Below are 25,077 nucleotides of genomic sequence, written 5' to 3' on the forward strand. Positions count from 1 at the left end.
GGTCTGACCAGACTGATTGCATTTATAACATTTTCTTATACTGTGAGCCACACTACATATGCACAGTGAACCAGTAGAGAGAGATGAATTTCCATATTCCTGGTACTCATTAGGTTTTTCTCCAATGAGAGTTTGTTGGTGTATTCCCACTGAAGTTGGAAAACCAAGTAATTGTAAACTTATATCACAGTCATCGTGTCTTCTCATAGTGGGGACTACCACATATCTTCCATTTGATCTGAGAGTGCCAGAAGTACAATGCTTCTTTCCATACCCATTATGCCCCCATGGATTGTATCCAGAGTGACAGATGACACACCTGGGAAAGGAAGATAAAAAAATAAAGGGTTTTCACATTGCATTCTCATAGTCGAATATTTTGTGTGTTATACAGATGCAGAATAGAGATTCGTGTTTCTACACCAAGACAACCTCCTGCAATCTCATACAGTGCTTCTCTCACTAAACTATGCTAAATCACTCACTACAAGTATATGAGCAACGCTAGCTTTAATACCAAAGGTTTGCTTACAAAAGGTCTTGGCCATACACTAATGCCCTCATCAATGATATGATAATCGGAAGGCATGATGGTAATTGGTTGGACAGTTCAACAACATGCCTCCTACGTGGCTATGATTGAAACTGTGACATCTGTTGTGGCATTGTTTCCTTGTCTTGTCCTCAAAGGAATGCTTTGAAAACAGTTATCAGCTACCTGATATTGGAGTATATGGTGTTGTGACAATTTAATAATCCTCATAAAGCTATGCCTATTTTCACAGTTGCTTTACATTAAAAGTTCAGGACACATTAACATTTTTTCAAACTGTTTGAAATCTCCTGCTCAAGCAGTCCCATGGCAGAAAGCCCGCCATCCGTGGTTCCTCCCCCAGAGATGTCTGGGACCATGCCTACCAGCTATTTAAGACCCAGTCCATACATCTGCCATGGGTGCTCTCATGATCTTTCTCCTGCTTTCCTGAGAGCCACCTGAGAGTGCTCTCCTTTGTGCTGTCCTTTTTGTTAAATCTGGGTTTATTAATTCAGTTTGCTTTGGCTTATTGCATCAGTGACAAAGGAACCCAGCAACCAGGGATTGTATACTTATCTTTGGTGCACTGGGCGGGGTTAGTAGTCCTTCCACAAACATGTGGTATGGCTATGGAAGGACATTCATTCTCTCTCCCCATTCCACTTTTACCACACGGAATGAACAGCTCAGTAAGCCTCCCATTCCCAAATTAAAATGTCTTAACATGTCCGGGACTGGTAGACAGGCACGGAAGCGGCGATACACAGAGGCAGGAAGGCCTGCAGAGGTGGCGGCAGAGACATAGATGACCGGCGGCAGCCCGCAGAGACAGACAGGCCCAGCGGCGGCAACAGGCAGAGGCAGGTAAGCCCGGCGGCAGCTGCGGCGGCCAGCAGGAGCATACAGGCCCGGTGGCAGCCAGCAGAGATGGACAGGCCCAGCGGCAGCAACAGGCAGATTCAGGTAAGCTCAGCGGCCGTGGCCAGCAGGTACATACAAGCCGGGCGGCAGCCAGCAGAGACATACAGACCTGACGGCGGCCTGCAGAGACAGACAGGCCCAGCGGTGGCAACAGGCAGAGGCAGGTAGGCCAACAGCGGCGGCGGCGGCGGCAGAGACATACAGGCCTGGCGGTGGCCCGCAAAAGTAGACAGGCCCAGTGGCGGCAGCCGGCAGAGACATACAGGCGTGGCAGCAGCCTGCAGAGGTAGGCAGGTACAGCAGTGGCGACAAGCAGAGGCAGGTAGACCTGCAGCAGTGGCAGCAGAAACATACAGGCCTAGTGGTGGCAACAGGCAGAGGCAGATAAGGCTGGCAGTGGCAGTCGGCAGGGACATACAGGCCCGGAGGCAGCCGACAGAGACATACAGGCCCGGCGGCGGAGACAAGCAGATGCAGGTAGGCCCGCGGTGGCGGCCAGCAGAGGTATAATGGCCCGGCAGAGGCAGGCTGGCCCGGAGCGGAAGCAGGCAGCCACAGCAGGCGGCGGCCGAAACACAATTGCAATAAAGACCAGAAACTGAGCTATTACCCACTGAAGAGCTAGTGAAAACAAACTTAATCAAAACCTTAGAACAGGGATGCCTCTAACCCGGGGAGGAAGCTATTTCCGTGTGACAGAACCAGAACGAATCTGAACACTCCATCTGAGGCCAACCCAGGGCCCAGCTGCTGATCCTGCAAAACCCAACAACTTGGAGGTGTTGGTGAGACTACCTCGCTCAGCTGAAATCCATCCGGGAGAGGATTCACATCCCTACAGTTTGAAGTCTGAAGAAACAAGATCAGCTGAGGAGTTGACAAATGAACAAAAAGTGATCTGGGAACAGAAGGCGCTGCCCAGCCATCAAACCAGAATTATGAGTATATAGTTCACTGAATGAGATCATCTACTACTGAAGAAACAACCCAATAGCACCAATTTAACCAGGAACTCCTACTGAACCAAGACTAAAAAATAGAACGAGAGGCACTCTCAGACACAGACACCACCTGCACCGAGCAGAGGAAGAGATGAGTAGAAGCCAGTGCAAAAATACAGGCAACAACATAAAGACCTATATGGCAACATCAGAACCTAGTGATTCTAAACCTGCAAGACCTGAACATACCAAGACAGAAGAAACAGAAGAAATCAACCCTAAAAAATGACTTAAAGAAGATGATAGAGGCCCTTAAAGAATAAATAAAACATTCCCTTAAAGAGGAAATAAAAACTTGCCTTAAAGAGGAAATAAAAATTTTCCTTAAAAAGGAAATGAAAAACTACATTAAAGAGGAAATAAAAAATTCCCTTAATGAAATGGAAGAAAAAACGAACAAAAAATGGGAAGATTTCAAATCAAGCCAAGAAAAAGCAATTAAACAGATAAAGAAACATTCCAAGATCTGAAAAATGAATTTGAGACAATAAAGAAAACATGCTGAGGGAATGCTAGAAACAGAATCCATGACTAAACGAGCAGGAACTACAGAAACAAGCATAACCAACCGATTGCAAGAGATGGAACAGAGAATCTCTGACACTGAAGACACAATAGAGAAAATAGATTCGTCAGTCAAAGAAAACACTAAAGACAAAAAAAAGTTGTAACACAAAACATCCAAGAAATTTGGGACACCATGAAAAGACCAAACCTAAGAATAATAGGGATAGAAGAAGGAGAAGAATACCAACTTAAAGGCACAGAAAATATATTCAACAAAATCATAGAAGAAAACTTTCCTAACCTAAAGAAAGAAATACCTATGAAGATACAAGAAGCGTACAGAACACCGAATAGGCTGGATCAAAAAAAAAGTCCCCTCGCCACATAATAATCAAAACATTAAACACACAGAACAAAGAAAAAATATTAAGAACCGCAAAGGAAAAAGACCAAGTAACATATAAAGGCAAACCCATCAGAATCACACCAGACTACTCAATAGAGACTATGAAAGCCAGAAGATCATGGACAAATCTTATGCAGACACTAAGAGACCATGGATGCCAACCCAGACTATTATACCCAGCAAAACTCTCAATCACCATAGGCAGAGTAAACAAAATATTCCAGGATAAAACCAGATTTAATCAATACCTGTTCACAAACCTAGTCCTACAGAAAGCACTAGAAGGGAAAATCCAACCCAAAGAAGCTAAACACATCCATGAAAAATCAAGCAATAGATAATCCCACACCAACATACACCAAAGAAGGACAACACAACACAACCACAAAAAATAACAGGAATTAACAATCATTGGTCATTAATATCCATCAATATCAATGGTCTCAACTCACCTATAAAAAGACACAGGCTAACAGAATGGATAAGAAAACAGGACCCATCCATCTGCTGCATACAAGAAACACACCTTAACTTCAAGGACAGACACTACCTCCGAGTAAAGGGCTGGGAAAAGGCTTTCCAAGCAGATGGACCTAAGAAACAAGATGGTGTAGCTGTCCAAATATCTAATAAAATAGACTTAAATCTAAAATCAATCAAAAGAGATCAGTATGGACATTACATATTTATCACGGGAAAAACCCACCAAGATGAAGTCTCAATTCTAAACATTTATGCTCCAAATACAAAAGCACCCACATTCATAAAAGAAACACTACTAAAGTTTAAAATGCACACCAGACCCCACATATTAGTCCTGGGAGATTTTAACACACCACTCTCACCAAAAGACAGATCTACCAGACTGAAACTTAACAAAGAAATAAAGGACCTAACAGAAGTTATGACTCAAATGGACTTAATAGATATCTATAGAACATTCCATCCTAACACAAAAGAATATACCTTCTTCTCAGCACCCCATGGAACCTTCTCAAAAATTGACCACATGCTTGGACACAAAACAAATCTCAACAGATACAAAAAAATTGGAATAACCTCCTGTATCTTATCAGACCACCATGCCTTAAAGTTAGACCTCAACAACAACAAAAATGATAGAAAACCCACAAACTCATGGAAACTGAATAATGCCCACCTGAAACATCAATGGGTCAAGGAAGAAATAAAGAAAGAAATAAAGATTTCCTAGAATTCAATGAAAAGGAAAGTACAACATACCCAAACTTATGGGACACTATGAAAGCAGTGCTAAGAGGAAAATTCATATCTCTAAATGTACATATAAAGAAGATGGAGCAATCCCATACCAATGAATTAACAGCACAACTGAAAGCTCTAGAACAAAAAGAAACAAACTCACCCAGGAGAAATACAGGCCAGGAAATAATTAAATTGAGGGCTGAAATCAATGAAATAGAAAACAAGAGAACAATACAAAAAAATCAATGAAACAAAGAGTTGGTTCTTTGAAAAAATCAACAAGATAGACAAACCCCTAGCCAAATTAACCAAAAGGCAAAAAGAGAGCACACACATTTACAAAATCAGAAATGAAAAGGGAGACATAACAACAGACAATGAGGAAATCCAGAGAATCATCAGATCATACTTTAAAAACCTATACTCCACAAAAATGGAAAACCAGGAAGAAATGGACAATTTTCTGGATAAGTACCACATACCAAAATTAAATAAAGACCAGATAAACCATTTAAATAGACCAATAACCCTTACAAAAATAGAAAGTCATCAAAAGTCTCCCAACTAAAAAAAGCCCAGGACCAGATGGTTTCAGTGCAGAATTGTACCAGACTTTCAAAGAAGAACTAATACCAATACTCTTCAAAGTGTCCCACACAATAGAAACAGAAGGAACACTACCAAACTCTTTTTATGAGGCTACAATTACCCTGATACCCAAAAAACAACAAAGATACAACAAAGAAAGAGAACTACAGACCAATCTCCCTCATGAACATTGATGCAAAAATACTCAACAAAATATTAGCAAACCGAATCCAAGAACACATCAAAACAATTATTCATCACAACCAAGTAGGATTCATCCCAGGGATGCAAAGATGGTTCAACATACGAAAATCAGTCAATGTAATACACCATATAAACAAACTGAAAGAAAAAAAAAAACACATGATCATCTCCTTAGATGCTGAAAAAGCCTTTGACAAAATCCAACACCCCTTCATGATAAAGGTCTTCGAAAGACCAGGAATACAAGGAACATTTCTAAACATAATAAAAGCAATTTATAGCAAGCCAACAACAAACATCAAATTAAATGGAGAGAAACTCAAAGCGATACCACTAAATTCAGGAACAAGACAAGGCTGTCCACTCTCCCCATATTTATTCAATATAGTACTAGAAGTTCTAACTAGAGCAATAAGACAACAAAAGGAGATCAAAGGTATACAAATTGGCAAGGAAGAAGTCAAACTTTCACTATTTGTAGATGATATGATAGTATACGTAAGTGACCCCAAAAACTCTACCAAGGAACTCCTACAGCTGATAAACTCCTTCAGTAAAGTGGCAGGATACAAGATCAACTCAAAAAAATCAGTAGCCCTCCTATACACAAATGATAAAAGGGCTGAGAAAGAAGTCAGAGAAACATCACCCTTTACGATAGCCACAAATAATATAAAATACCTTGGGATAACACTAACTAAACAAGTGAAGGACCTTTTTGATAAGAACTTTAAATCTCTAAAGAAAGAAATTGAAGAAGATATCAGAAAATGGAAGGATCTCCCATGCTCATGGATAGGTAGGATTAACATAGTAAAAATGGCAATCTTACCAAAAGCAATCTACAGATTCAATGCAATCCCCATCAAAATCCCAACACAATTCTTCACAGACTTGGAAAGAAAAATACTCAACTTTATATGGAAAAACAAAAGACCCAGGATAGCTAAAAGAATCCTATACTATAAAGCAACCCTTGGAGGCATCACCATCCCTGGCCTCAAACTCTACTATAGAGCTATAGTAATAAAAACAGCTTGGTACTGGTATAAAAACCGACATATGGACCAACGGAATCGAATTGAAGACCCTGACATTAATCCATGCACATATGAACACCTGGTTTTTGACAAAGGAGCCAAAACTATACAATGGAAAAAAGAAAGTATCTTCAACAAATGGTGTTGACATAACTGGATCTCAATATGTAAAAGATTACAAATAGATCCATATCTGTCACCATGCACAAAACTCAAGTCCAAGTGGACCAAAGACCTGAACATGAATCCAGTTACACTAAACTTAATAGAAAAGAAAGTAGGAAACGCTCTTGAACGCATTGGCACTGCACACCATTTCCTAAATAAAACACCACCAGTACAGACCCTGAGCACAACAATTAATAAACGGGACCTCACGAAATTGAGAAGCTTTTGCAGGGCAAAAGACACAGTCAATAAGACAAAAAGACAGCCTACAGAATGGAAAAAGATCTTCACCAACCCCACATCTGACAGAGGATTGATCTCCATAGTATATAAAGAACTCAAGGAACTAGACATCAAAGTACTGAACAGTCTAATTAAAAAAATGGGCTAAAGAGCTAAACAGAGAATTCACAAAACAAGAATCACAAATGGCTGAAAGACATCTAAAGAAATGCTCAACATCCTTAATCATCAGAGAAATGCAAATCAAAACGACTCTGAGATACCACCTTACACCTGTCAGAATGGCTACAATCAAAAACACCAATGACAGTCAATGTTGGAGAGAATGTGGAGCAAAGGGAACACTCCTCCACTGTTGGTGGGAATGTAAACTTGTACAACCACTGTGGAAATGAGTATGGGGTTTCTCAGAAAATTAGAAATCGAACTACCTCAAGACCCAGCCATCCAACTCTTGGGCATATACCCAAGGAATGCAGAGTCATACCATAAAGATACACACTCAGCTATGTTCACAGCACCACTATTTGTAATAGGCAGAACCTGGAAACAACCTAGATGCCCGTCAATGGAAGAATGGATGAAAAAAATGTGGTACATATACACAATGGAGTACTACTCAGCAGGGAAAAACAATGAACGCATGAAATTTGCAGGCAAATGGATGGAACTAGAAAAAAATCATCCTGAGTGAGATAATCCAAACCCAGAAAGACAGTCATGGTATGTACTCACTCACAAGTGGATTCTAGATATAAAATAAAGAACAATCAGACCACACACACACACACACACACACACACACACACACACACACACACAAAAAAAAAAAAAAAAAAAACTCCACAAAGACTGGCTCTCAAAATTCCAGCCCCTAGAGCAACTTATCTGGTTCAGTAACCCCTTGTTTTCCTGGCTTAGAAACCCCTTATCAGTCATCCAATTGTGCTATATTTTATTTGAAGCATGCCCTTTGCCTTATTCAGTTCCTCCAGCAGCAGAACACCGCTATGTCTAACACCACCACCAATCAGGTTTACTACCAAGCCCCAGACCCATCCAATGAAGACAACAGGCTCTTCAAGGCTTAGGATGACACTTCTCCATTATAAAATAAAACAGAGGGAGATGTTGGGAGGCCCCACTGGTCAGAAGTTGCAGTCTACCATAGCTTAGCAGCTCTCCTCAGGCTCAAAACAATATGGAGGACTCTCTAACCCCCAGTGGGAGCTTCCTGATCTCTACCTAGCCTTATCTGAAGGATGCCTCTAGGCCTGGATGCCTGACTTACCTCAAGAATGACACTTGATACAGTTCCCTGCAAATACTCTTCCCCTGCTGCCCAACTGGTAATTAAGTAGCAGGCTCTAGTTATTTTCATGGGGCTGTGCTGCTACTAACCCAGCTCTGTGGTAGGAGTGTGCCACCTCAGATACCACCCCAATCCTATATATAACCTATACTCTGGAATAAAGTTGAGGTAACTAAAAAAAAAAAATAAAATAAAAAAAAAGAAGTCCGGGACCTCTTCCAACCTGAAGACTGCCTACTGAGTCACTGTAGTGCCAGGTGACTCCACCTTGTTTCAATGTAGAGACAGTCATTGCCCTTGGAATTCCCCCGTGTGAGAGAGAATTCACCACAGAGTCCACCCCACACACAGCTCCCAGATGCGATTTGTGTACCTGCCCTCACAACCACATCTCCAGCAAACGGCTTGTGAATAAGTATTTGCTAAAACCAATTTCTGTCCCCAGAACCTCTGGGGTTGGCTCCTCCAAATTGGACCTGCAAGAATACTGCCCCCATTCCTCTCTCTTCCCTGTTACTCTGCATCTTGTTCCCAGTGTACAGTGTGGCCACACTGTGATTCTAATGCTCCCATTCCTCTCCCTCCCCAGCTCTGTTTGTCTCTCTGCCTCTCTCCTTCCTGAAATATGATCTGATCACACTCGGATTCTCCCTGAAATACATCCATTCTCTCTGTTCCTCTCTGCTCTCACACCCTGAATTACTGCATAAATGTCTCCAGCCTGTCTGTTTCCTCACTCCCTCTTTCCCTCACACCAGAGATGCTGCCACCACCACCACACTACCACTACTACCACCACTAACCTCCACCACCTCCACCACTACCTCCACCTCCATCATAACCTCCACCAACTCCCCCACCATCACTACCTCCATCATCTCCACCACCACTACCACTGCCTTCACCTCCAGCACCACCTCCACCACTGTATTTACTAACTCCACTACCACCGCTGCCATCACCACCACAGCCACCACCACAGCCACCACCACACTGCAGCCCAGGGGGTTCCCTGTTCCCATACTCCCCACCGCTAAAATTCTACCTGCCCACTTCACCCTTAAACCTGTTCTCCTTCAGTACAACACTCTGCTACACCTTCTTCCCTCCGAAAAATCTCTTTTTCCAAAATTCTCAACTTCCGGCTCTTACTCAACTGGGCAGCATGTGCTGCTACTCTGTTTTTCAGTTTCCCTCTGCAGTGCCTTCTCTGAGATCTGGGTATCAGGATGCAAAAACTGCTAGGAGCCTCATTAAAAACAAATTGCTTCTGTTAATGATGTTGTTTACTTTTTATGGGTGGTGGAATTGTGTGAATGGTATTGCCACACATGTGTGTTTCTGATTGTTAAACCTAAACAACATTTGTCTAATTTAGATATACCTAACAGATTTTCCCCCATTCTCGAACATGCTCAGAGAACTGAGAATATAGCATTTAATATAAAAGCTTTTTATGAGAGACAGGCCAACTCCTGGAAGCATCCTGTATCTTTTCCAAGAAGATGGATGGCCACAGAACTTCCACCTGGAGGCTTGCCTCGAAAGTAACAAAGCCAGCCACACAGTGAAAAGCTGCTTTACACCACTAACTGCTGCTGAGATCATGTCCAGACTGTGAATAAGTAGAGCAATGGGGTAACAATTGTGCCACTCTGCCAAGTCAGGTAGGCCTATCTCCCCAAATTTCAACTCCACAAAGAATCTGTCAGATCCTCTGAGCTTGGCATCTGAACAAGTGCTACCTCTGGGACTTGTCCCCCAGTGACCATAGAGAGACTTGGGACTGCCTGGGTAACTGGAAAGCTGGTGCACTCATGCTCATTTACTTATCATGCTCAGATCTGATGGTGTTTGATGACCAGGGTACCAAGAGATTTGCCAGTTTAACAACACAACCAACCCCAAACCTAAAAGCACCTTAGTAGCTCATTAGTACGTTTCCTGATAAAAATACATGCAAGTGTACCTCATTCACAGACTCCATGGTACAGGATAAACTAGTTTCAGATATATCTTCAGAGGTTCAAAGTGTTAGCTTTGATATATGCAGTTTTGACAAACTGATAAGGCATCTATTACAAAGAGTTTTGAGGGGTCCTTAAATTTCTGTGGATTTTACTGGTCCAGCTTTTAGAGCTAGGTTAGCACTAGAGAGGATATAGAACCCTGCAGACAAGTTCAACTCTCTCCTCCACTCACACAATTTAGACTTAAAAATATTCATGCCTTTTAACTGAAATCCATAGCTTTTTATTATGACACCAAGATGTAAATTTGTTCCAGTTTTATAGACACCTGAAGCTTCCTGAAAAAAGGGCTCAGCTATTTTGTAAAGAAGTCTGGCCTGATGGAAAATAATAACAGTTTCTAGAGCCTATTTTTGACCCCACCCATTTTTGAGCATATTCTGTAGGTTCACTCCTCCTGCCAGGGCCAAGGCCAAACCCCCTGGGGCCCTGCAGATACACTCGCTCCTGCAACAGCTCTGAGCATGCCAACCAACAACCAAGGATGCCAACTGGACAAATACTAACAGGTGGATTTCACCCACATGCCTGCTCATACAAAGGCTCCATATCTCTTAACTCTTATTGACACATTCACAGGATGGATGCTCTCCCAACCTCCAGAAAAACAGCAGATACATGGCTCCAATACTCCTGGAATACATCATCCCTAGATTTAGCATGCCATCTACCCAAGCTCCTGGGACTTCACTGCTGGTACCACCTCTACAGGCAAAAGTGAGCATCTACCCATCAACTGAAACCTTGTTTTCCAAGATGTCCCAATTAAGGGCATATCTGCCCTCATGCCTCACTCATTCAACCTTGACTCTTTTATACAACCAAGACACTTCTCAATTCCATTCTTTCCATCATTCTTCCTACTACCAATGGCTATCCCTGTTCATAAGGCCAGTGATAAAAAGCTATTCTTTTTTCTCCTAGCAACCCGCATTCTCCGCCTCCTCAAGGACAGATGCCTGAGGCCTCCTGGATGGCAAGTATCCAAATGCTTCACCACCCATACCCCTGCTGAGCATGGGTCCACCTGACTTGAACCTACCCCCTCCCCACATGATCCCATGCTAGCAGGAAGTAGACAGACCGGAACCTGCTCCCATATATACCCAAAATAAAGTTGGGATGTTTACAATTTGCACCTGATGTGGCCTCATTGCAGAAAGCCCACCATTAATGGCTCCTCCCCTAGAGATGTCTGGGACTATGCCCATCCTTACTGGCTATTTAAAACCTGGCCCATAGAGCTGCCATGGGTGCTCTGGTGTTCTGTCTCCTGACTTGCTAAGAGCCCCTGAAGTGCTCTGCTTTGCTGTGCTCTGTTTATTAAATCTGGATTTATTAATTTGGTTTGATTTCACTTATTGTATCAGTGATGGAGCGACCCACCAACCAGGAATCCAGTACTTATCAGAGACATACATATATATCACCTTGCACATGAAAATTACCTGCCATGTCTTGTAGAATTTTGATAATATTCTTCAATATTGTGGTCTTCCCATTTGTACCCTAAAATACAGCACCAGAAAATGTGATAAATTATTGGAAATTACGAACAATTGAAATTACTGTCTTTCATGAACTTTAGAACAATGCCTGATTTATTCACCATTGTTTTCTTCTTTAACATTCAAAATTATAGGAGAGCACCAATCTCCAAGAAAGGCTTCTTCCCTTAAGTTAAAAACTAACAGAAAGCTCACATTCTTACCTACAATAGTGAGGCTTCAGTAGGTTTCCAGCATCACATCTTTGTAGACACTCTTCTGGGAAGGATCCAGCAAAGCCCACTCTTCATGAGTGAAGTTCACATGCACATCCTCATAGGTCACTGCTTCCTAAAGTACCCCATTTATGTACATAATAGAAATGGTGAGACTGACTACATTGCAAATGTACACTTCTTTGAGAATATATTTACATAATTCCGTGTGCTTGATACATTCTCTGACATGGGTGAGTAAATATCAAGTGCAGTCACCAACTCATTTTGAAAGAAAACATCAAGAGAGAATGACACCTTCCATTCCACTGTCCACAGAATAGATTACGGCACAGCAGGAGAAATGCCTAGGAATATATACAGAGAGACATGGAAACAGAGTAACACTATCTAGTATACATCAACAGAATTTTATCAAAATTATTAACTTCAAGAAAGGATAGACAATAAGGGTAGGTGTTGCACAACTCTAATCCCAACTCTCAGGAGGCAGAGACAGGTGAAATTTGTAATTTCTGAGCCTGCCTGGTCTATGTAGAGATTGCAAGGACAGCCAAAGGTACATAGTGAGACCCTGTCTCTAACAAAAAAACAAACAAACAAAAACAAAAAACAGAAAGCACTCAGGCCTCACTCAAAATTTCTCCCTAGAGTTAAAAATTCATGCCAGTTCTATATTTGTCTATTGAACTGTAAGGCTAATAATTCCCAGGAAGCAATGCATTTTTATTAAATTGCTGTCTGAAAGATCAATGAGTTCTCAAGAACATTAGTAAAGTAAATACTGATCCTAAAACAGTAAAACAAACACAAAAAGGGTGGTAGTATATACAGATGGGTCAACAGATAAGACCACACATTTGAAAACAATATAAAAGTGATTCAGCAGATCACTATTAATTTCATGAATGAATGCATTCTTGCTCTAAAAATGATACCAATACCAAAGTTCAAAAGTCATGTCATGGGTAAAGTTCAGCACAAGAGCAAATGCCTGACATGTACAAAAACCTGATTCACTGCCAAAAATATAAACATAAAAATAATCAGGCAAGAAATATGGATTGGCAAGGAAAAGCAATTGCTTCTACTTTACATTACATTATTTCAGAATGAAGTCTGTTCTGTTGCTGATGGCATGCCTACATGAGAAGGAAGGGGGCTGCTCACTCTCAACAAAACAAAGAAATGTGGTGAGACTATAGTCCTCCAGAAAAGATCCTCCTCCTAAGGAGAAGTCACCAATTATGAATCTAAGTCACAATTGTGATTGTAAGTCACCAATGAAGGCTCACACCAAAGACAAATGCTCAAACTCAGCACACTATCTGGAAGATTTTTCATTCAACCCTCAACATTTTGACACAGGTCATGACAGGCTCAAGTCAAACCATGATGTAAAATGCATTTAGTCTGATTTCAAAGATCGACATATTATGTGATAGTCCCAATACTCTTTGAATATACACACATAAAAAGGGCTGTTTAAATGTTCTTTGTAAGGCAGAACCTCTTAAAGGAGCTGTATCTGGATTTGTGTTCTTTTTTGTTTTGTTTTGTTTTCTTTTTACTATTTTTTTCAGCTTTCTCAGGCTGTATGTGGAAATTCTATGCACCACGTATACACACCAAATGTACCAGGCATTTTTAGGGGGACACCAGCAAGCTCCCAAACCATGGCATAGAGACTTATTACTAGTTTTGAATGCTTGGCCTAGCTGAGGTTCACCTCTGGCTAGCTCTTTCAACTTAAATTAACATGTTTCTCTTTATCTGTCTTACGCCCCCGGGCTTTGTACCTTTCATTCTTTCTGTATATCTTTCCTCTGTCTCCAGGTCTGCCTGGGGGCTGCCAGGCTCCTGGCCCTGGGTGTGTCCCTCTCTTTCCCCCTCATTCTCTCCTTTCTTCCTCCCTCTCTTTCTTCTGGAGCATAGATTCTGCTCCTGTTTATTCTCTCTGCCCAGCTGTGTATCCCTCTTCCGCCCAGGTATTGGCCATTCAGCTTTTTATTAGACCACTCAGGTGCCTTAGACAGGCAAAGTGAAGCAGCAACACATCTCTTCATAATTAAACAAACGCAGGATAAACAAATGTAACACATCCTTGCATCATTAAACAAATGCAGCAGATACAAATATAACACCTTCACATGAGATAACATTTCACATCATAAACAAAGGTAACAAATCTTTGTCCAGTTAAGATAATATTCCACAGCACATTACTCTTTCATTTAGCCTGATTTGATTTCCCAGGGCATGTGGGGAATACAGACATAATATAACAAAGTACTACATAACCTGTGTTACTGCTGTGAAGGACTATGACCAAGGCAACTCTTTTTGTTCATTTTTGTTTTTCCAGACAGGGATTCTCTATGTAACAGACCTGGCTGTCCTAGGAACTCACTCTGTAGACCAGGCAGGCCTCAGACTCACAGATCTGCCTGCCTCTGCATCTCAAGTGCTGGGATTAATAGCAAGCAACACTACCACTGATTTAAACATTTTAACAAATTAAACCCAAAAGACTTCAGTCCAGCAAACATGGAGAGTCACAAATCTGTCTGATCACAGCCCAGATCAGACTCAATTAGGAGAAAATGGGGCCAAGCAACATCTTTTGTTTGGGGACTGAGGAGAAGGTGAAAGACCTGGATGAGAACAACTGGCTTCAACTGTTACAATCAGTTGGTGAAACTCATCGATGGATTCAGCTGTCTCTGGTTGGCATCATGGAATTCTTTCCTCTGTTCCCTACCTGCATGGGGCCTACCTGCATAGACACAAGGAACATCTCCACCCACATACATGCAAACCAAATTAAAAGAGTCTTTTTAAGGAAAGGATGTAACCACACACTTTTAATCATGGAGACTAGGGGACCTCACTGGGACCTGTGCCTAATGCAAGATGGGCTTCCTTAGCAGGGGGCAGGTCTAACCTTGAGTAGAAAGCAACCATGTGTCTATCATGTCACTATTATATTATGACAATGCAGAATTGGAGTTACAGATACAGCAAAAGTTCAATTAAAGTCTAACAATTTATGCTACAAAGTAAATTGCATGAGAAACAAAAATAACATGAGAAAATGTCATCAGGAATGAAAAACTGAACAACACACGACTGAATAAATAGTACATAAACACTGTGACACCATCTGACTTCTAACTTTGAATGAAATTGCAATAAAGACTGCAATGAACTGGGTGGTGGTCGGGGCACACACCTTTAAACGAAGCATTTGGTTTTTGAAGGCAGCCTGATCTACAGAATGAGTTCCAGTACAGCCTGGGCTACATAGAGAAAACGTATGTGTGTGTCGGGGGGGAGGGGGGCAGGACTGTACTGTCTGGGAAAGAATAAAGAGATCAACAGAACATGAAAGCAAACTTAGAAATAAAAACACAATAAATATAAATTCAATTTTACCACGAGGCCAGAAATCACAGTAAGTTTGGCCTTAATGACACAGGTAAATGAACCATCCTGGCATCTACATGCAGATGTGTTAATGACACAGACTTTACACCCTGCACAGAATTAACTGCAGACGGATCCTACACATGAATGTTCAATGCCAAGTGCAGAACTTCTGGAAGACAGCAGAGTGACCAGAGCTCTGCAAGTTAGCAAATCTGCCTTCCCTGGCCACAGTTTTTACTGAAAGAAATGAAAAAAATTATCACCATGCCTTGCATGGTGACTAGGGTATTTCCTCACAAAGGCTCACTCTCCCCCATGCTCTGAGAGGCGCAAACCCCAGCGATAAATCACTCAGAGGTCCTGCTTCTGCCTGGGAGTTGCAGAGACCTCAGGACACCAAAGGGAATCACTCCACACACTGAGTCCTGACGCCATGTCCACAGCCCCGGGGCGGGGGACCCCACTCCGGCTCCCGCGGCTTCTCCTCACATGGGACGGTGGCCCCTCACTCACCATGGCGGATTCCATGCTCACCCGCTCTCCTCCTGGCTCCCAGCAGGCAGTCACAGCCCACCACACAGAACAGGAGATCCACCTTTAACCACCGAGCCACAGACTAAGCTGCCGGTCGCACCGGAAGTGCCCTCCCCATTCTGATTGGCAGTCCATCTGAAGGTCCTGATTGGCTACTGAGGCCTGAGTAATTTAAACAGCTCCCTTAGGGGCAGTGCTGTGAAGTGAGGGAGCCCAGTGATTGGTAGCCCTGGCTTTCACCCCAGGCACAGATCTGCCCACGACCTGCAGAGATTGACATTCATGCAGAACTTAGGGCTGGACTGCAAAGTCTTCCCTGAAGTATTCCTGCACTCAGGAGGGCTCTTTTCTGGGGAATTAGGTTTTGCTATGAACTGAGAAAGGACAAAGGAAATCTGCCACTTTCTGGACTAGCAATACCTCAGGCGTGCTGTAGAAAATGTGCTATGATTTTCATTTTTGTAAAAAAAAAATATGATTAAAAAACACCTATACACTAATATGCACTCTCTGAAACTGTTATTCTATAGAAAAGGCCCATCAATATAAATACAGGATTTAGAGAAGTAAACCCTACAGGATCAGAGTGAGCTTTTTACTTATACCTATATTTACTAGAGAGCGCCAATACTCTAATGACTAAATTATATATAACTTATATATTTATTTAATTAATAATATATAAATTTATTTTTTCATTATTTAAATAATAAATGTATACGTTATTGCCCATTTGACATAGGATTCTACTGTGGTGATATTGTGTCCGCCCATATATTGTGCACCCTAATAAACTTACCTGGGGTCAGAAAACAGAACAGCCACTAGATAGACATAGAGGCCAGAAAAAGAGAGCACCCACCCCTTTAATCCTAGCCTTTCAGAGGCAGAAGTCCATCCAGATCTCTGTGAGTTCAAAGCCACACTGGAAAGAGCCAGGCATGGTGACACATGCCTTTAATCCCAGGAAATGATAACAGGAAGCAGAAAGGTATATAAGGCATGAAGAAAGGCAACAAGAGTCTTTTTTAAGTCTTTTAGCTTTTAGCAGCAGTTCAACTGAGATCCATTCCCATGAGGACTCAGAAGCTTTCAGTCTGAGGAAATAAGATCACTGAGGATTTGGCAAGGTGAGGTTGGATGTGGCTTGTTCTGTTTCTCTGATCTTTCTGTGTTCACCCCAATAGCTTAGCTCCAGCTTTGTTTTTAGTAATAAGACTTTTTAAGATTCATGTAACAGTCTACAGATTTGTTTTCTCTTACTTCTGCATCATTAGTGAAAATAAGTAAAGCAAATTAAGAATACTTATTTTTACATCACGCTTCTATTGTTTCATTTTCTTTATGAGGGTCTCACTCTGCAGCCCTGACTGGACAGGAACATGATCTGCTGACCAGACTGGCCTAAGAATCATGAAGGAAAGTTTGCCTCTGCTGTAGAGTGCTAGATTAAAGGGATGCTCCACTCTGCATGACTTCTAGTAATTCTGCACAGTTACTAATGAAATAAACAGCAGCTGTTGAGATTCAGCCTCAGATCCTGTCAGTCTGCTTCCCTCACCAACTCCACACCTCCACTTTTGGACATGAACCTCAGCAGAGCTGGACTCTGGCAATAAAGTCCCTGTCAAAGAGTTTTTAGAAAGGGGAGAGAGAGAATTTTCTGCTGGACAAAGGTGGTGGTATTGTGTTCCCCAAAATATTGTGCACCCTAATAAACTTATCTGGGATCAGAGACAGAACAGCCACAATATTAAACATAGGGGATAGGCAGTGGTAGCACACACCTTTAATCCTAGCATTCCAGAGGCAGAAATCCATCTGTTCAAGGATACAGCCAAGCATGGTGACTCACACCTTTAATCCCAGGGAGTGATGGTAGAAAGGAAAGATATATAAGGCATGAAGACAAGAAACTAGAAGCATTTGGCTGGTTAAGCTTTCAGGCTTTCAAGCAGAGCAGTTCTGCTGAGATCCATTCAGATATGAGGACACAGAGGCTTCCAGTGTGAGGAAACAAGATTAGCTGAGAAGTTGGCCAGGTGAGGTTAGCTGTGGCTTGTTCTGTCTCTCTGATCTTCCAGTGTTCACCCCAATACCTGCCTCAGGTCTGATTTTATTAATAAGACTCTTTAAGATTCATTTTACAGACACATCTTGGCCACAAAGACCGAATCGTTTCTAGACCTTTAGACTTCCAGGCCAGCCATGGACCTTTGGGACTTCTCCTTTCACATGATCTGACTGAACCTCAGATCTCTTCTCCTGATCCTTTAGTTAATGCTTAAGTGAATGCTTAATTTCATGGTATATGAACTAATGAAGCAAATTTCATAATTTTGAACTGTATCATTAGGTGTGCTTGAATGAGAAAAAGAATAAAAGGAAAAGGACATGAGTGCTCCTAAGTATGGTGGAGAAGAAAGTTTATTGTAGTTGTGTGGGAGAGCATAGTCTGAGGCAGGGATATCTGGGGGAGTCCAGAGTGGACAAGACCAGACTGAGCTGGGTCATGTGGAGAGAGTGGGAGGGAAGGGAAGAGATGGGAACCGGGTGGAGCAGTCAGGAGGCCAAACATACAAAAGAGACAGGTGACCAAAATGTCTATATTACATATGGAAGAGCCTCTGGGGGAAGGATAGCCCAGCCTCTGGGCAGAAGAGTTCAGGGTAGGGGGTTCAGTATGCCAGCCATACCGTGTAACAGGTAGAGACTGAAGGATTCTGGGAGAAACTGGTGACCAAATCCAGATATGCTATGATAAATAGTCACCTCAGCTAGTTTTCCCAAGCTTGAAACTTAACATCCCAGCCTTTTGTTGATAGAAAATCAGGCAGCAGTTAGAGCAGTCTGCAGCATTTGATTCCTTAGAAATCTGCTGGAAGAGACACATATTAGCAACAGAAGATAAAGCTGAGGAGGTTAGGGGGAAATTTGTTTCTTAGATGTCCATTTGAAACCTTTAGTTCTACAGTCCTTGTCACCCTGGGAAGGGAGTCCCATGACGAGAGAAAGGGGACGATTCCACCCTCAGGAATAGTCAGGTGGGGAAGCAGGCCATTGATTGACAAGAGTATATATCTGGAGTTCATTTGACATGTGAGAGGTGGGTGGAAGTAGATGACCTGAAGCTTACAAGACTTTTTTAAGTTTATATAAAGAGGTACAAGTTTTAGATATGTTAACATTACTACTGTTTGTAATAATGTACTCATATCCATATTGTAGGAAGAGCAGTAGACTCATGCCCTTGGGTCATGGTAAAAGGTTGGGCACCCAAAAATGATTCTGGATTAAAAGCATGAACACTATTTAAGGTGATCTCAGAGAGGACAGAAACATTCTGGGGAGCAGAAGGGCAATAGCTCACTTGATCTTGATTTTAAATATGAAAAACAGCAGGGCCTCATCTCTCCATCCAGAATACTGGATGTATATAGATTATTCTGGTGTTTTAGCTCAATAAGAAGAACTTTTAAGTCTGTACCTCAAAAAACACCAAATAGAATTTAAAATCTCATGCTTGTGACTATGACAAAAGAAGCAAAGCTTTCCCAGAGCTAGATTAATAGCTTATCAGAACTGCATTGGTTAATAAGACTTTGAGCTTAGAAGTCTAAACATAAATGTAGCATGGTAAGAAAAAGAAATTTGAAGCACTTCCTTCTTTTTATATCCCTTAAATCAATATCTTATCACAATTTAAACTTTGACATCCTCACACCTTATATAAACTTACATTTACACAACTCAAAACCCCCCTTTTTTTTGGACCTTAAAATATTGCAAAGATCCTGAAAGCTTAATCTTAAATGTTACACCTTTTTCTATCCAAATATTCACATTGAGACAGAGGTCATTGTAACACAATTATCCTTTTAAAAAATAGTAAAAATTTATACTGAAGAATGTTTTGTGAGTTTCTCTCCTTTGGAGTCTGATAACAGGGTAAATGATGACTAGACTCATTAGTAACTGCAGGAAAGTGAGGCCTGTGGGCATATTTTTACATATGAAGAGAACAGAGAAGGCAGCTGAAGCCTTGGGAAATCAGTTGGGTGCTTGCTGCTAATAAAGCTAGCTAGTCAATATCCTCAGAGATTTGAGAAGGATACATTATAACTGGAAATATAATCTAAATCATTTGTGTATCAATTAAAATGAGAGTGACCCATTACCTAAACAGGTTACCATAGACTGCAGTATAGTTGGAAGATTTCTCCAGTCCCGCCTAGCCTGCGGTCCCACAGCCACTTATAAAATAATTACTCAGAGGCTCATATTAATTATGAACTGTATGACCATGACCTATGACTCAATTTTCTTGCTAGCAAGCTCTTATAACTGAACTCAGACCATTTCTATTAATCTATATGTCACCACTGTTCAGTGGCTTTACCTGTGTACCATTACATGATGCTCCCTAGACAGCAGGGTGTCTCCTCTGCCTTTGCCTTTCTTCTTCCTGTCTCTTTCCTGGATTTCCTGCCTGCTTCTAAGGTAGCTGCCTTGCCATAAGCCAAACAGCTTTATTTATCAACCAATCAGAGCAACACATATTCACCACATAGAGAAAGATATCCCACAGCACTACAGTGGTCTCCACAGTTTCAGTGGGGACTGTAGTTTTAGGCCTTCGGCTGTCATACAAGACAGCATAGGTGTAGCAAGAGCCCACAAATGTATATATCTCAATTTATTAAGGGGTACAATGGGAATACAGACTCACTAATACAAAGCAAGGTAGACATGCTACTGATTTGCTGCTGAACCAGATGCCAATCTCTTCAAGACCAATGGGGACCAACTGAAAGCCATTCTCCACCACCTGACCCAGTCTTGATGATCCAAGAATATAAATGACAACTCTCCCTCAGCTCCTAAGGGGTCACATATGCAGACAAAGCCACAGCCTATGACTTGTAGCCCAAAGCCATTGGCTAAATGGAATGAATTCCCACAATACACATTGCTTTGGCTGCCAGACACAAGTCTGAAATTTTGTTCTGTGGAGGAGCAACTTGGGGGAGTGACATTACTTTTACTAGACAAAGTATGGCAATGAATCCAAAAATATTCAGTTTGAGCAGAGACCTGATAGTAGATAAGGGGTGGGACAGTTTTCCCAGTGGTTAGGTGCTGACAGATGGTCTTTCTGCATGCTGTGAATATGTATTGCTCTTATTGGTTGATAAATAAAGCTATCTTGTCCCAATGCCAGGCAGAATAAGGTTAGGCATTACAATCAAACTAAGTACTGGATGTGGAAGAGTGGGGTCAGGGCAGAATATGCAAATATACATCGATGGATATAAATGGGTTAATTTAAGTTTAAGAGCTACCTAATAATATGTCTGAGCCCTCAGCCAAATGTTTATCATTAATATAAGCTTCTGAGTGGTTATTTGGGAACAGGCAGGCAGGAAAGATTCGTCCACTAACTTTAGTGCTACCACAATTTAGACAGAGTTGCCCTGTGCTCACTATATTCTTCGGATACTTTAATTGTTCCTTCTATGTTGGGGCAATTCTATCTGCAATAGGGAGCCTAAACTTTTTTTTTTAGTTTTTCAAGACAGGGTTTCTCTGTGTAGTTTTTGTGCCTGTCCTAGAACTCACTCTGTAGACCAGGCTGGCCTCAAGAGCTTAAACATTTTAAATGCCATATTCTGCAGATCTCTGAAGTATTTGAGAACCACCTGTCTATTAGGTATGTCTGAATAGACAAACTTTGCTTGCTTCTAGTCACTTGTTTTAGGATTAACTTTGAAAATGTATACAATAGGCTAAATAAGGCTTATTCTTATAATTAATTGTATTAGTGCGTAAAATGACTATAAGTATAGTTCTGAGCATATTAAAGAATTTTATCATTTAAAAGTTGACTAACCATTAACTTGTATTTCTTAATTATCTAAAAGTTACAATAAGTTAGGAGCTTTCATAAGACTAGGACTTTACATTTCAATTGTATTTAAGGTGACCTATCATTAACTGGCATTTCATAATCATCCTTAAAAGTTTACAATAAGTGAGTAGTAACTTTTGTAAGAGTAGGAATATATGTTCCATCTCTGTTAGGTTTTTGCCTTAAAAATGTTTTTGTATTGGGGCTCTTTTAGTATCAAAATAAAACTTTTAACCTTGGTATAGTCCATATAGAGGCTGGCAACTTTACTGATCCTTTTATAGTGTACCATGAATCAAAATGGGTGCAGTAAAGAAACCAAAATACACATTCTGAGCATGAAAAGGTATTTTCATGTCTAGTTTCTTGAGTTCTTTACATATTTTGGAGATCAGCCCTCTTTCAGATGTGGAGTTGGTGAAGATCTTTTCCCATACTGTAAGCTGCTATTTTGTCTCACTGACAGTGTCCTTTACCAGACCCTGTTACCTATCCCTTCACTTGTAAGTTACCCCACAAAATAAACCTCCCTTTTAACTACATGGAATAGCGTTAATACTTTCACCAATATCTGGTGCTCACCTGGGACAAATTCCAACGGCCTGGGTGGCTCCCACCCTCATCTTCCTCCCCTGGCTGGCAGGCACTTGAAGCAGCAGGGTACCACCTGCAGAGCTCTGGAAAACCAGGAAAAACTACATGATTTCATTTCTGAAAAAGAGCTAATCCCTTCTCAATTCTAAGGCAAGTTTAACTCCCAGACTTACGAAACTGATGTGAGTGAGACATCCCCCCTCCTCCTTGACTGCTGGCTCCCTGCCCTATTCTGATGCTTCCACAGTTTCACCTAGTTAAAATAGACACTGGCACTGTCCCTGCTGGCACCCTACTTAGGCACAAGGAGGGCTTGGAGCCGTGCGTGCTGGCAGACCTCCTGTGGAAGTCCTGTGGAAGAGAGTGGCTTAGAGTGGCCTGGAACTCTCCTCAGCCTGGAATTCTCGATGCACTGAAGCTCCAGGGAGTCACCAGAAGAACTGCCTACTGCCTGTGCTCACTCTGCCACCTGCCAAGGCATTCAACAGGACCTGCTTTGGAGCTATGAGGACATTCATTCCCTTGTCTCACTCTCCTTGTTGACCTGCATTCCTTTGTTCCCAGCACTGAGTGACACATGCAGTTTGATGTGTTCAAAGCAATTCTCAATGACAAGGCAAATCTGGCCTAATGGACTGGGTTGTCTGGTGTCAACTTGATACAGGCTGAAATCACCTGGGAACCAGGGACCGATATTGAAAACGAATTCCTCTGCATGCTCAGGTAGTAAGCTGGATTGTAAGGCTTGTTCTTAATTAGTGATTGATAGGGAACAGGCAGTTCGGTCAGTGGGGCTATTTCAAACCTAGTGTTCCTGGGTTCTATATGAAAGAAGCCTGGGCAGGTCATGGAGAGCAACAGAATAAGGAGCACCCCTCCATGGCCTCTGCATCAGCTCTTTCCTCCAAATCTCTGCCCTGTTTGAGTTCCTGTGCTGACTACCTTTGATGACATGGAAGTGTAAGCCAGATAAACCATTTCCTCCCCAATATGTATTTTTTCTCATGGTGACTCATCACAGCAAATAATCCAAAACTAAGACACCTACCTGAAAACTTGCTCTAAAAAGAAATAAATAGCAATTTGTGGAAAATCAAAAGAAGTTTCTAATGACTGAGAGACATCAGAAATGTAGGAAACACAACTTATTGACATTATGTACAAAAAATGCAATAAAAAAGAGAGGTACTGTGGTGTGTTGAATGAGAATGGCCTCCCTTAGCCCATATGTCTGAAAGCTTAGACATCAGGGAGTGATGCTACTAAGGAGGAATTAGGGGGTGAGGTGTTGTTGGAGAAGGTGTGGTCTTGGTGGAGGAAGTCTATCACTGGGAATGAGCTTTGAGCTTTCAAGGGCCACAGCCAGGCCCACTGCTTTTCACTTTTCCTGCTGCATGTGGATCTGGAGGTAGAAGTATCAGCTACCATGGCTGGCTGGGTGCTGCCACACTCCCCACCATGATGATAATAGAATAAACATCTGAAACTGTAATGAAATGCTTTCTTTAAAATACTTGCCTTAGTCATGCTGTCTCTTCACAGGAAGAGAACACTGACTGAGACAGGAACTGGTGCAGGGAACAGGGTACAGCTGTGACAGGCCAGACCATGCTGCTTGTTGGTGGATTGTGGACCTTGGCACTTTGGATTAGGAAAGTGGCTGAATGTTTTAAGGGAGGGATAGTGGGCCATATTAGAAAAAGCTTGGAGGCAGAGGTGCAGAGAAAAATGTAGACAATGATGGTCTGCTCAAGAGAAGTTAGTGGAGAATATCAGTAAGTTCCATAGAGACCATTCCAGTGGTATTGTGACAGAGAATGTGGACACTTTGGGCCCTGTTTTCTGAAGGAGGCTAAATAGAAGAGGTTTAGATTAATGGCATTGGGAGAAGAGATTTCAAGACAGACTAGTATTTATTCTACACAGTGGTAATTTGTGGTCAGTCTTGTGAAGATTTACAATGAAAGGGAACAATCGTTGCCAACATATCAATCTCTGATACCTACTGAATCATCTCCAGTGCCCAAACACACACTTTTAATCAAACTTCAACTCTCTGAACACTCAGTTTTCAGTGTGAGCATCTGCATGCACACACACACAATTCTGATAACCTGTCAAGTTTAGAAGTGGAGAGATGGCTCAGCAGTGAAGGCCACATATTGCTCTTGGAGAAGACATGAGTTTCATCCCCAGATCTGACATGGTGATGCACAATCATGCCTACATCTTCCTGCAGAGGATCTGATGCCCTCTTTTGTCTTTTATGGGCACCAAACACTCGTCAAGTACATACATACATGGATGTAAAACACCCATACAGTTGAAATGAAATAAGGAAATTCAGTAAATTAAAAACACAACCCCCAATCTCTTATACATCATCATGGATAAACAGCCAGGGAAACATAGAAATGTGACAAATATCTGTAGCTAAAACTATAAATTAGTAATTAAAAGAATCAAGGAATTAGATAAAAGGATAGATTTCTATGACTGTAGACAGGAAGCTTCATTACTATGTCAGTACAGATTTAAGCTATAGATTCAACAATAGTCCAACAAAATATCTAACTACTAATGCTCTCAACTACAGAAAAATGAAAAAAGATCACCATGAAGAACAAATGATCTACACAAGACTAAGTGACATCAACTAGCTTGAAAACTTCCCATTTACCTACAATAAGACTGTACTATTTGGAAAATA

The 25,077-nt window shown here is 41.5% G+C and overlaps 1 protein-coding gene across 1 annotated transcript in view; it reads right to left on the reverse strand.

Annotated features, from left to right (window-relative positions):
* Nucleotides 1-25,077, reverse strand: part of LOC107400468 (uncharacterized) — a 37,250-nt gene that overhangs the window by 2,546 nt on the left and 9,627 nt on the right. The window contains 5 exon segments of the mRNA XM_076558935.1: nt 1-319; nt 11,628-11,688; nt 11,891-12,017; nt 22,356-22,450; nt 23,416-23,428. Coding sequence (XP_076415050.1) covers nt 1-319; nt 11,628-11,688; nt 11,891-12,017; nt 22,356-22,450; nt 23,416-23,428 — 615 coding nt within the window.

Source organism: Peromyscus maniculatus, chromosome 22 (genome assembly GCF_049852395.1).
Source record: "Peromyscus maniculatus bairdii isolate BWxNUB_F1_BW_parent chromosome 22, HU_Pman_BW_mat_3.1, whole genome shotgun sequence".
NCBI lineage: Eukaryota > Metazoa > Chordata > Mammalia > Rodentia > Cricetidae > Peromyscus > Peromyscus maniculatus.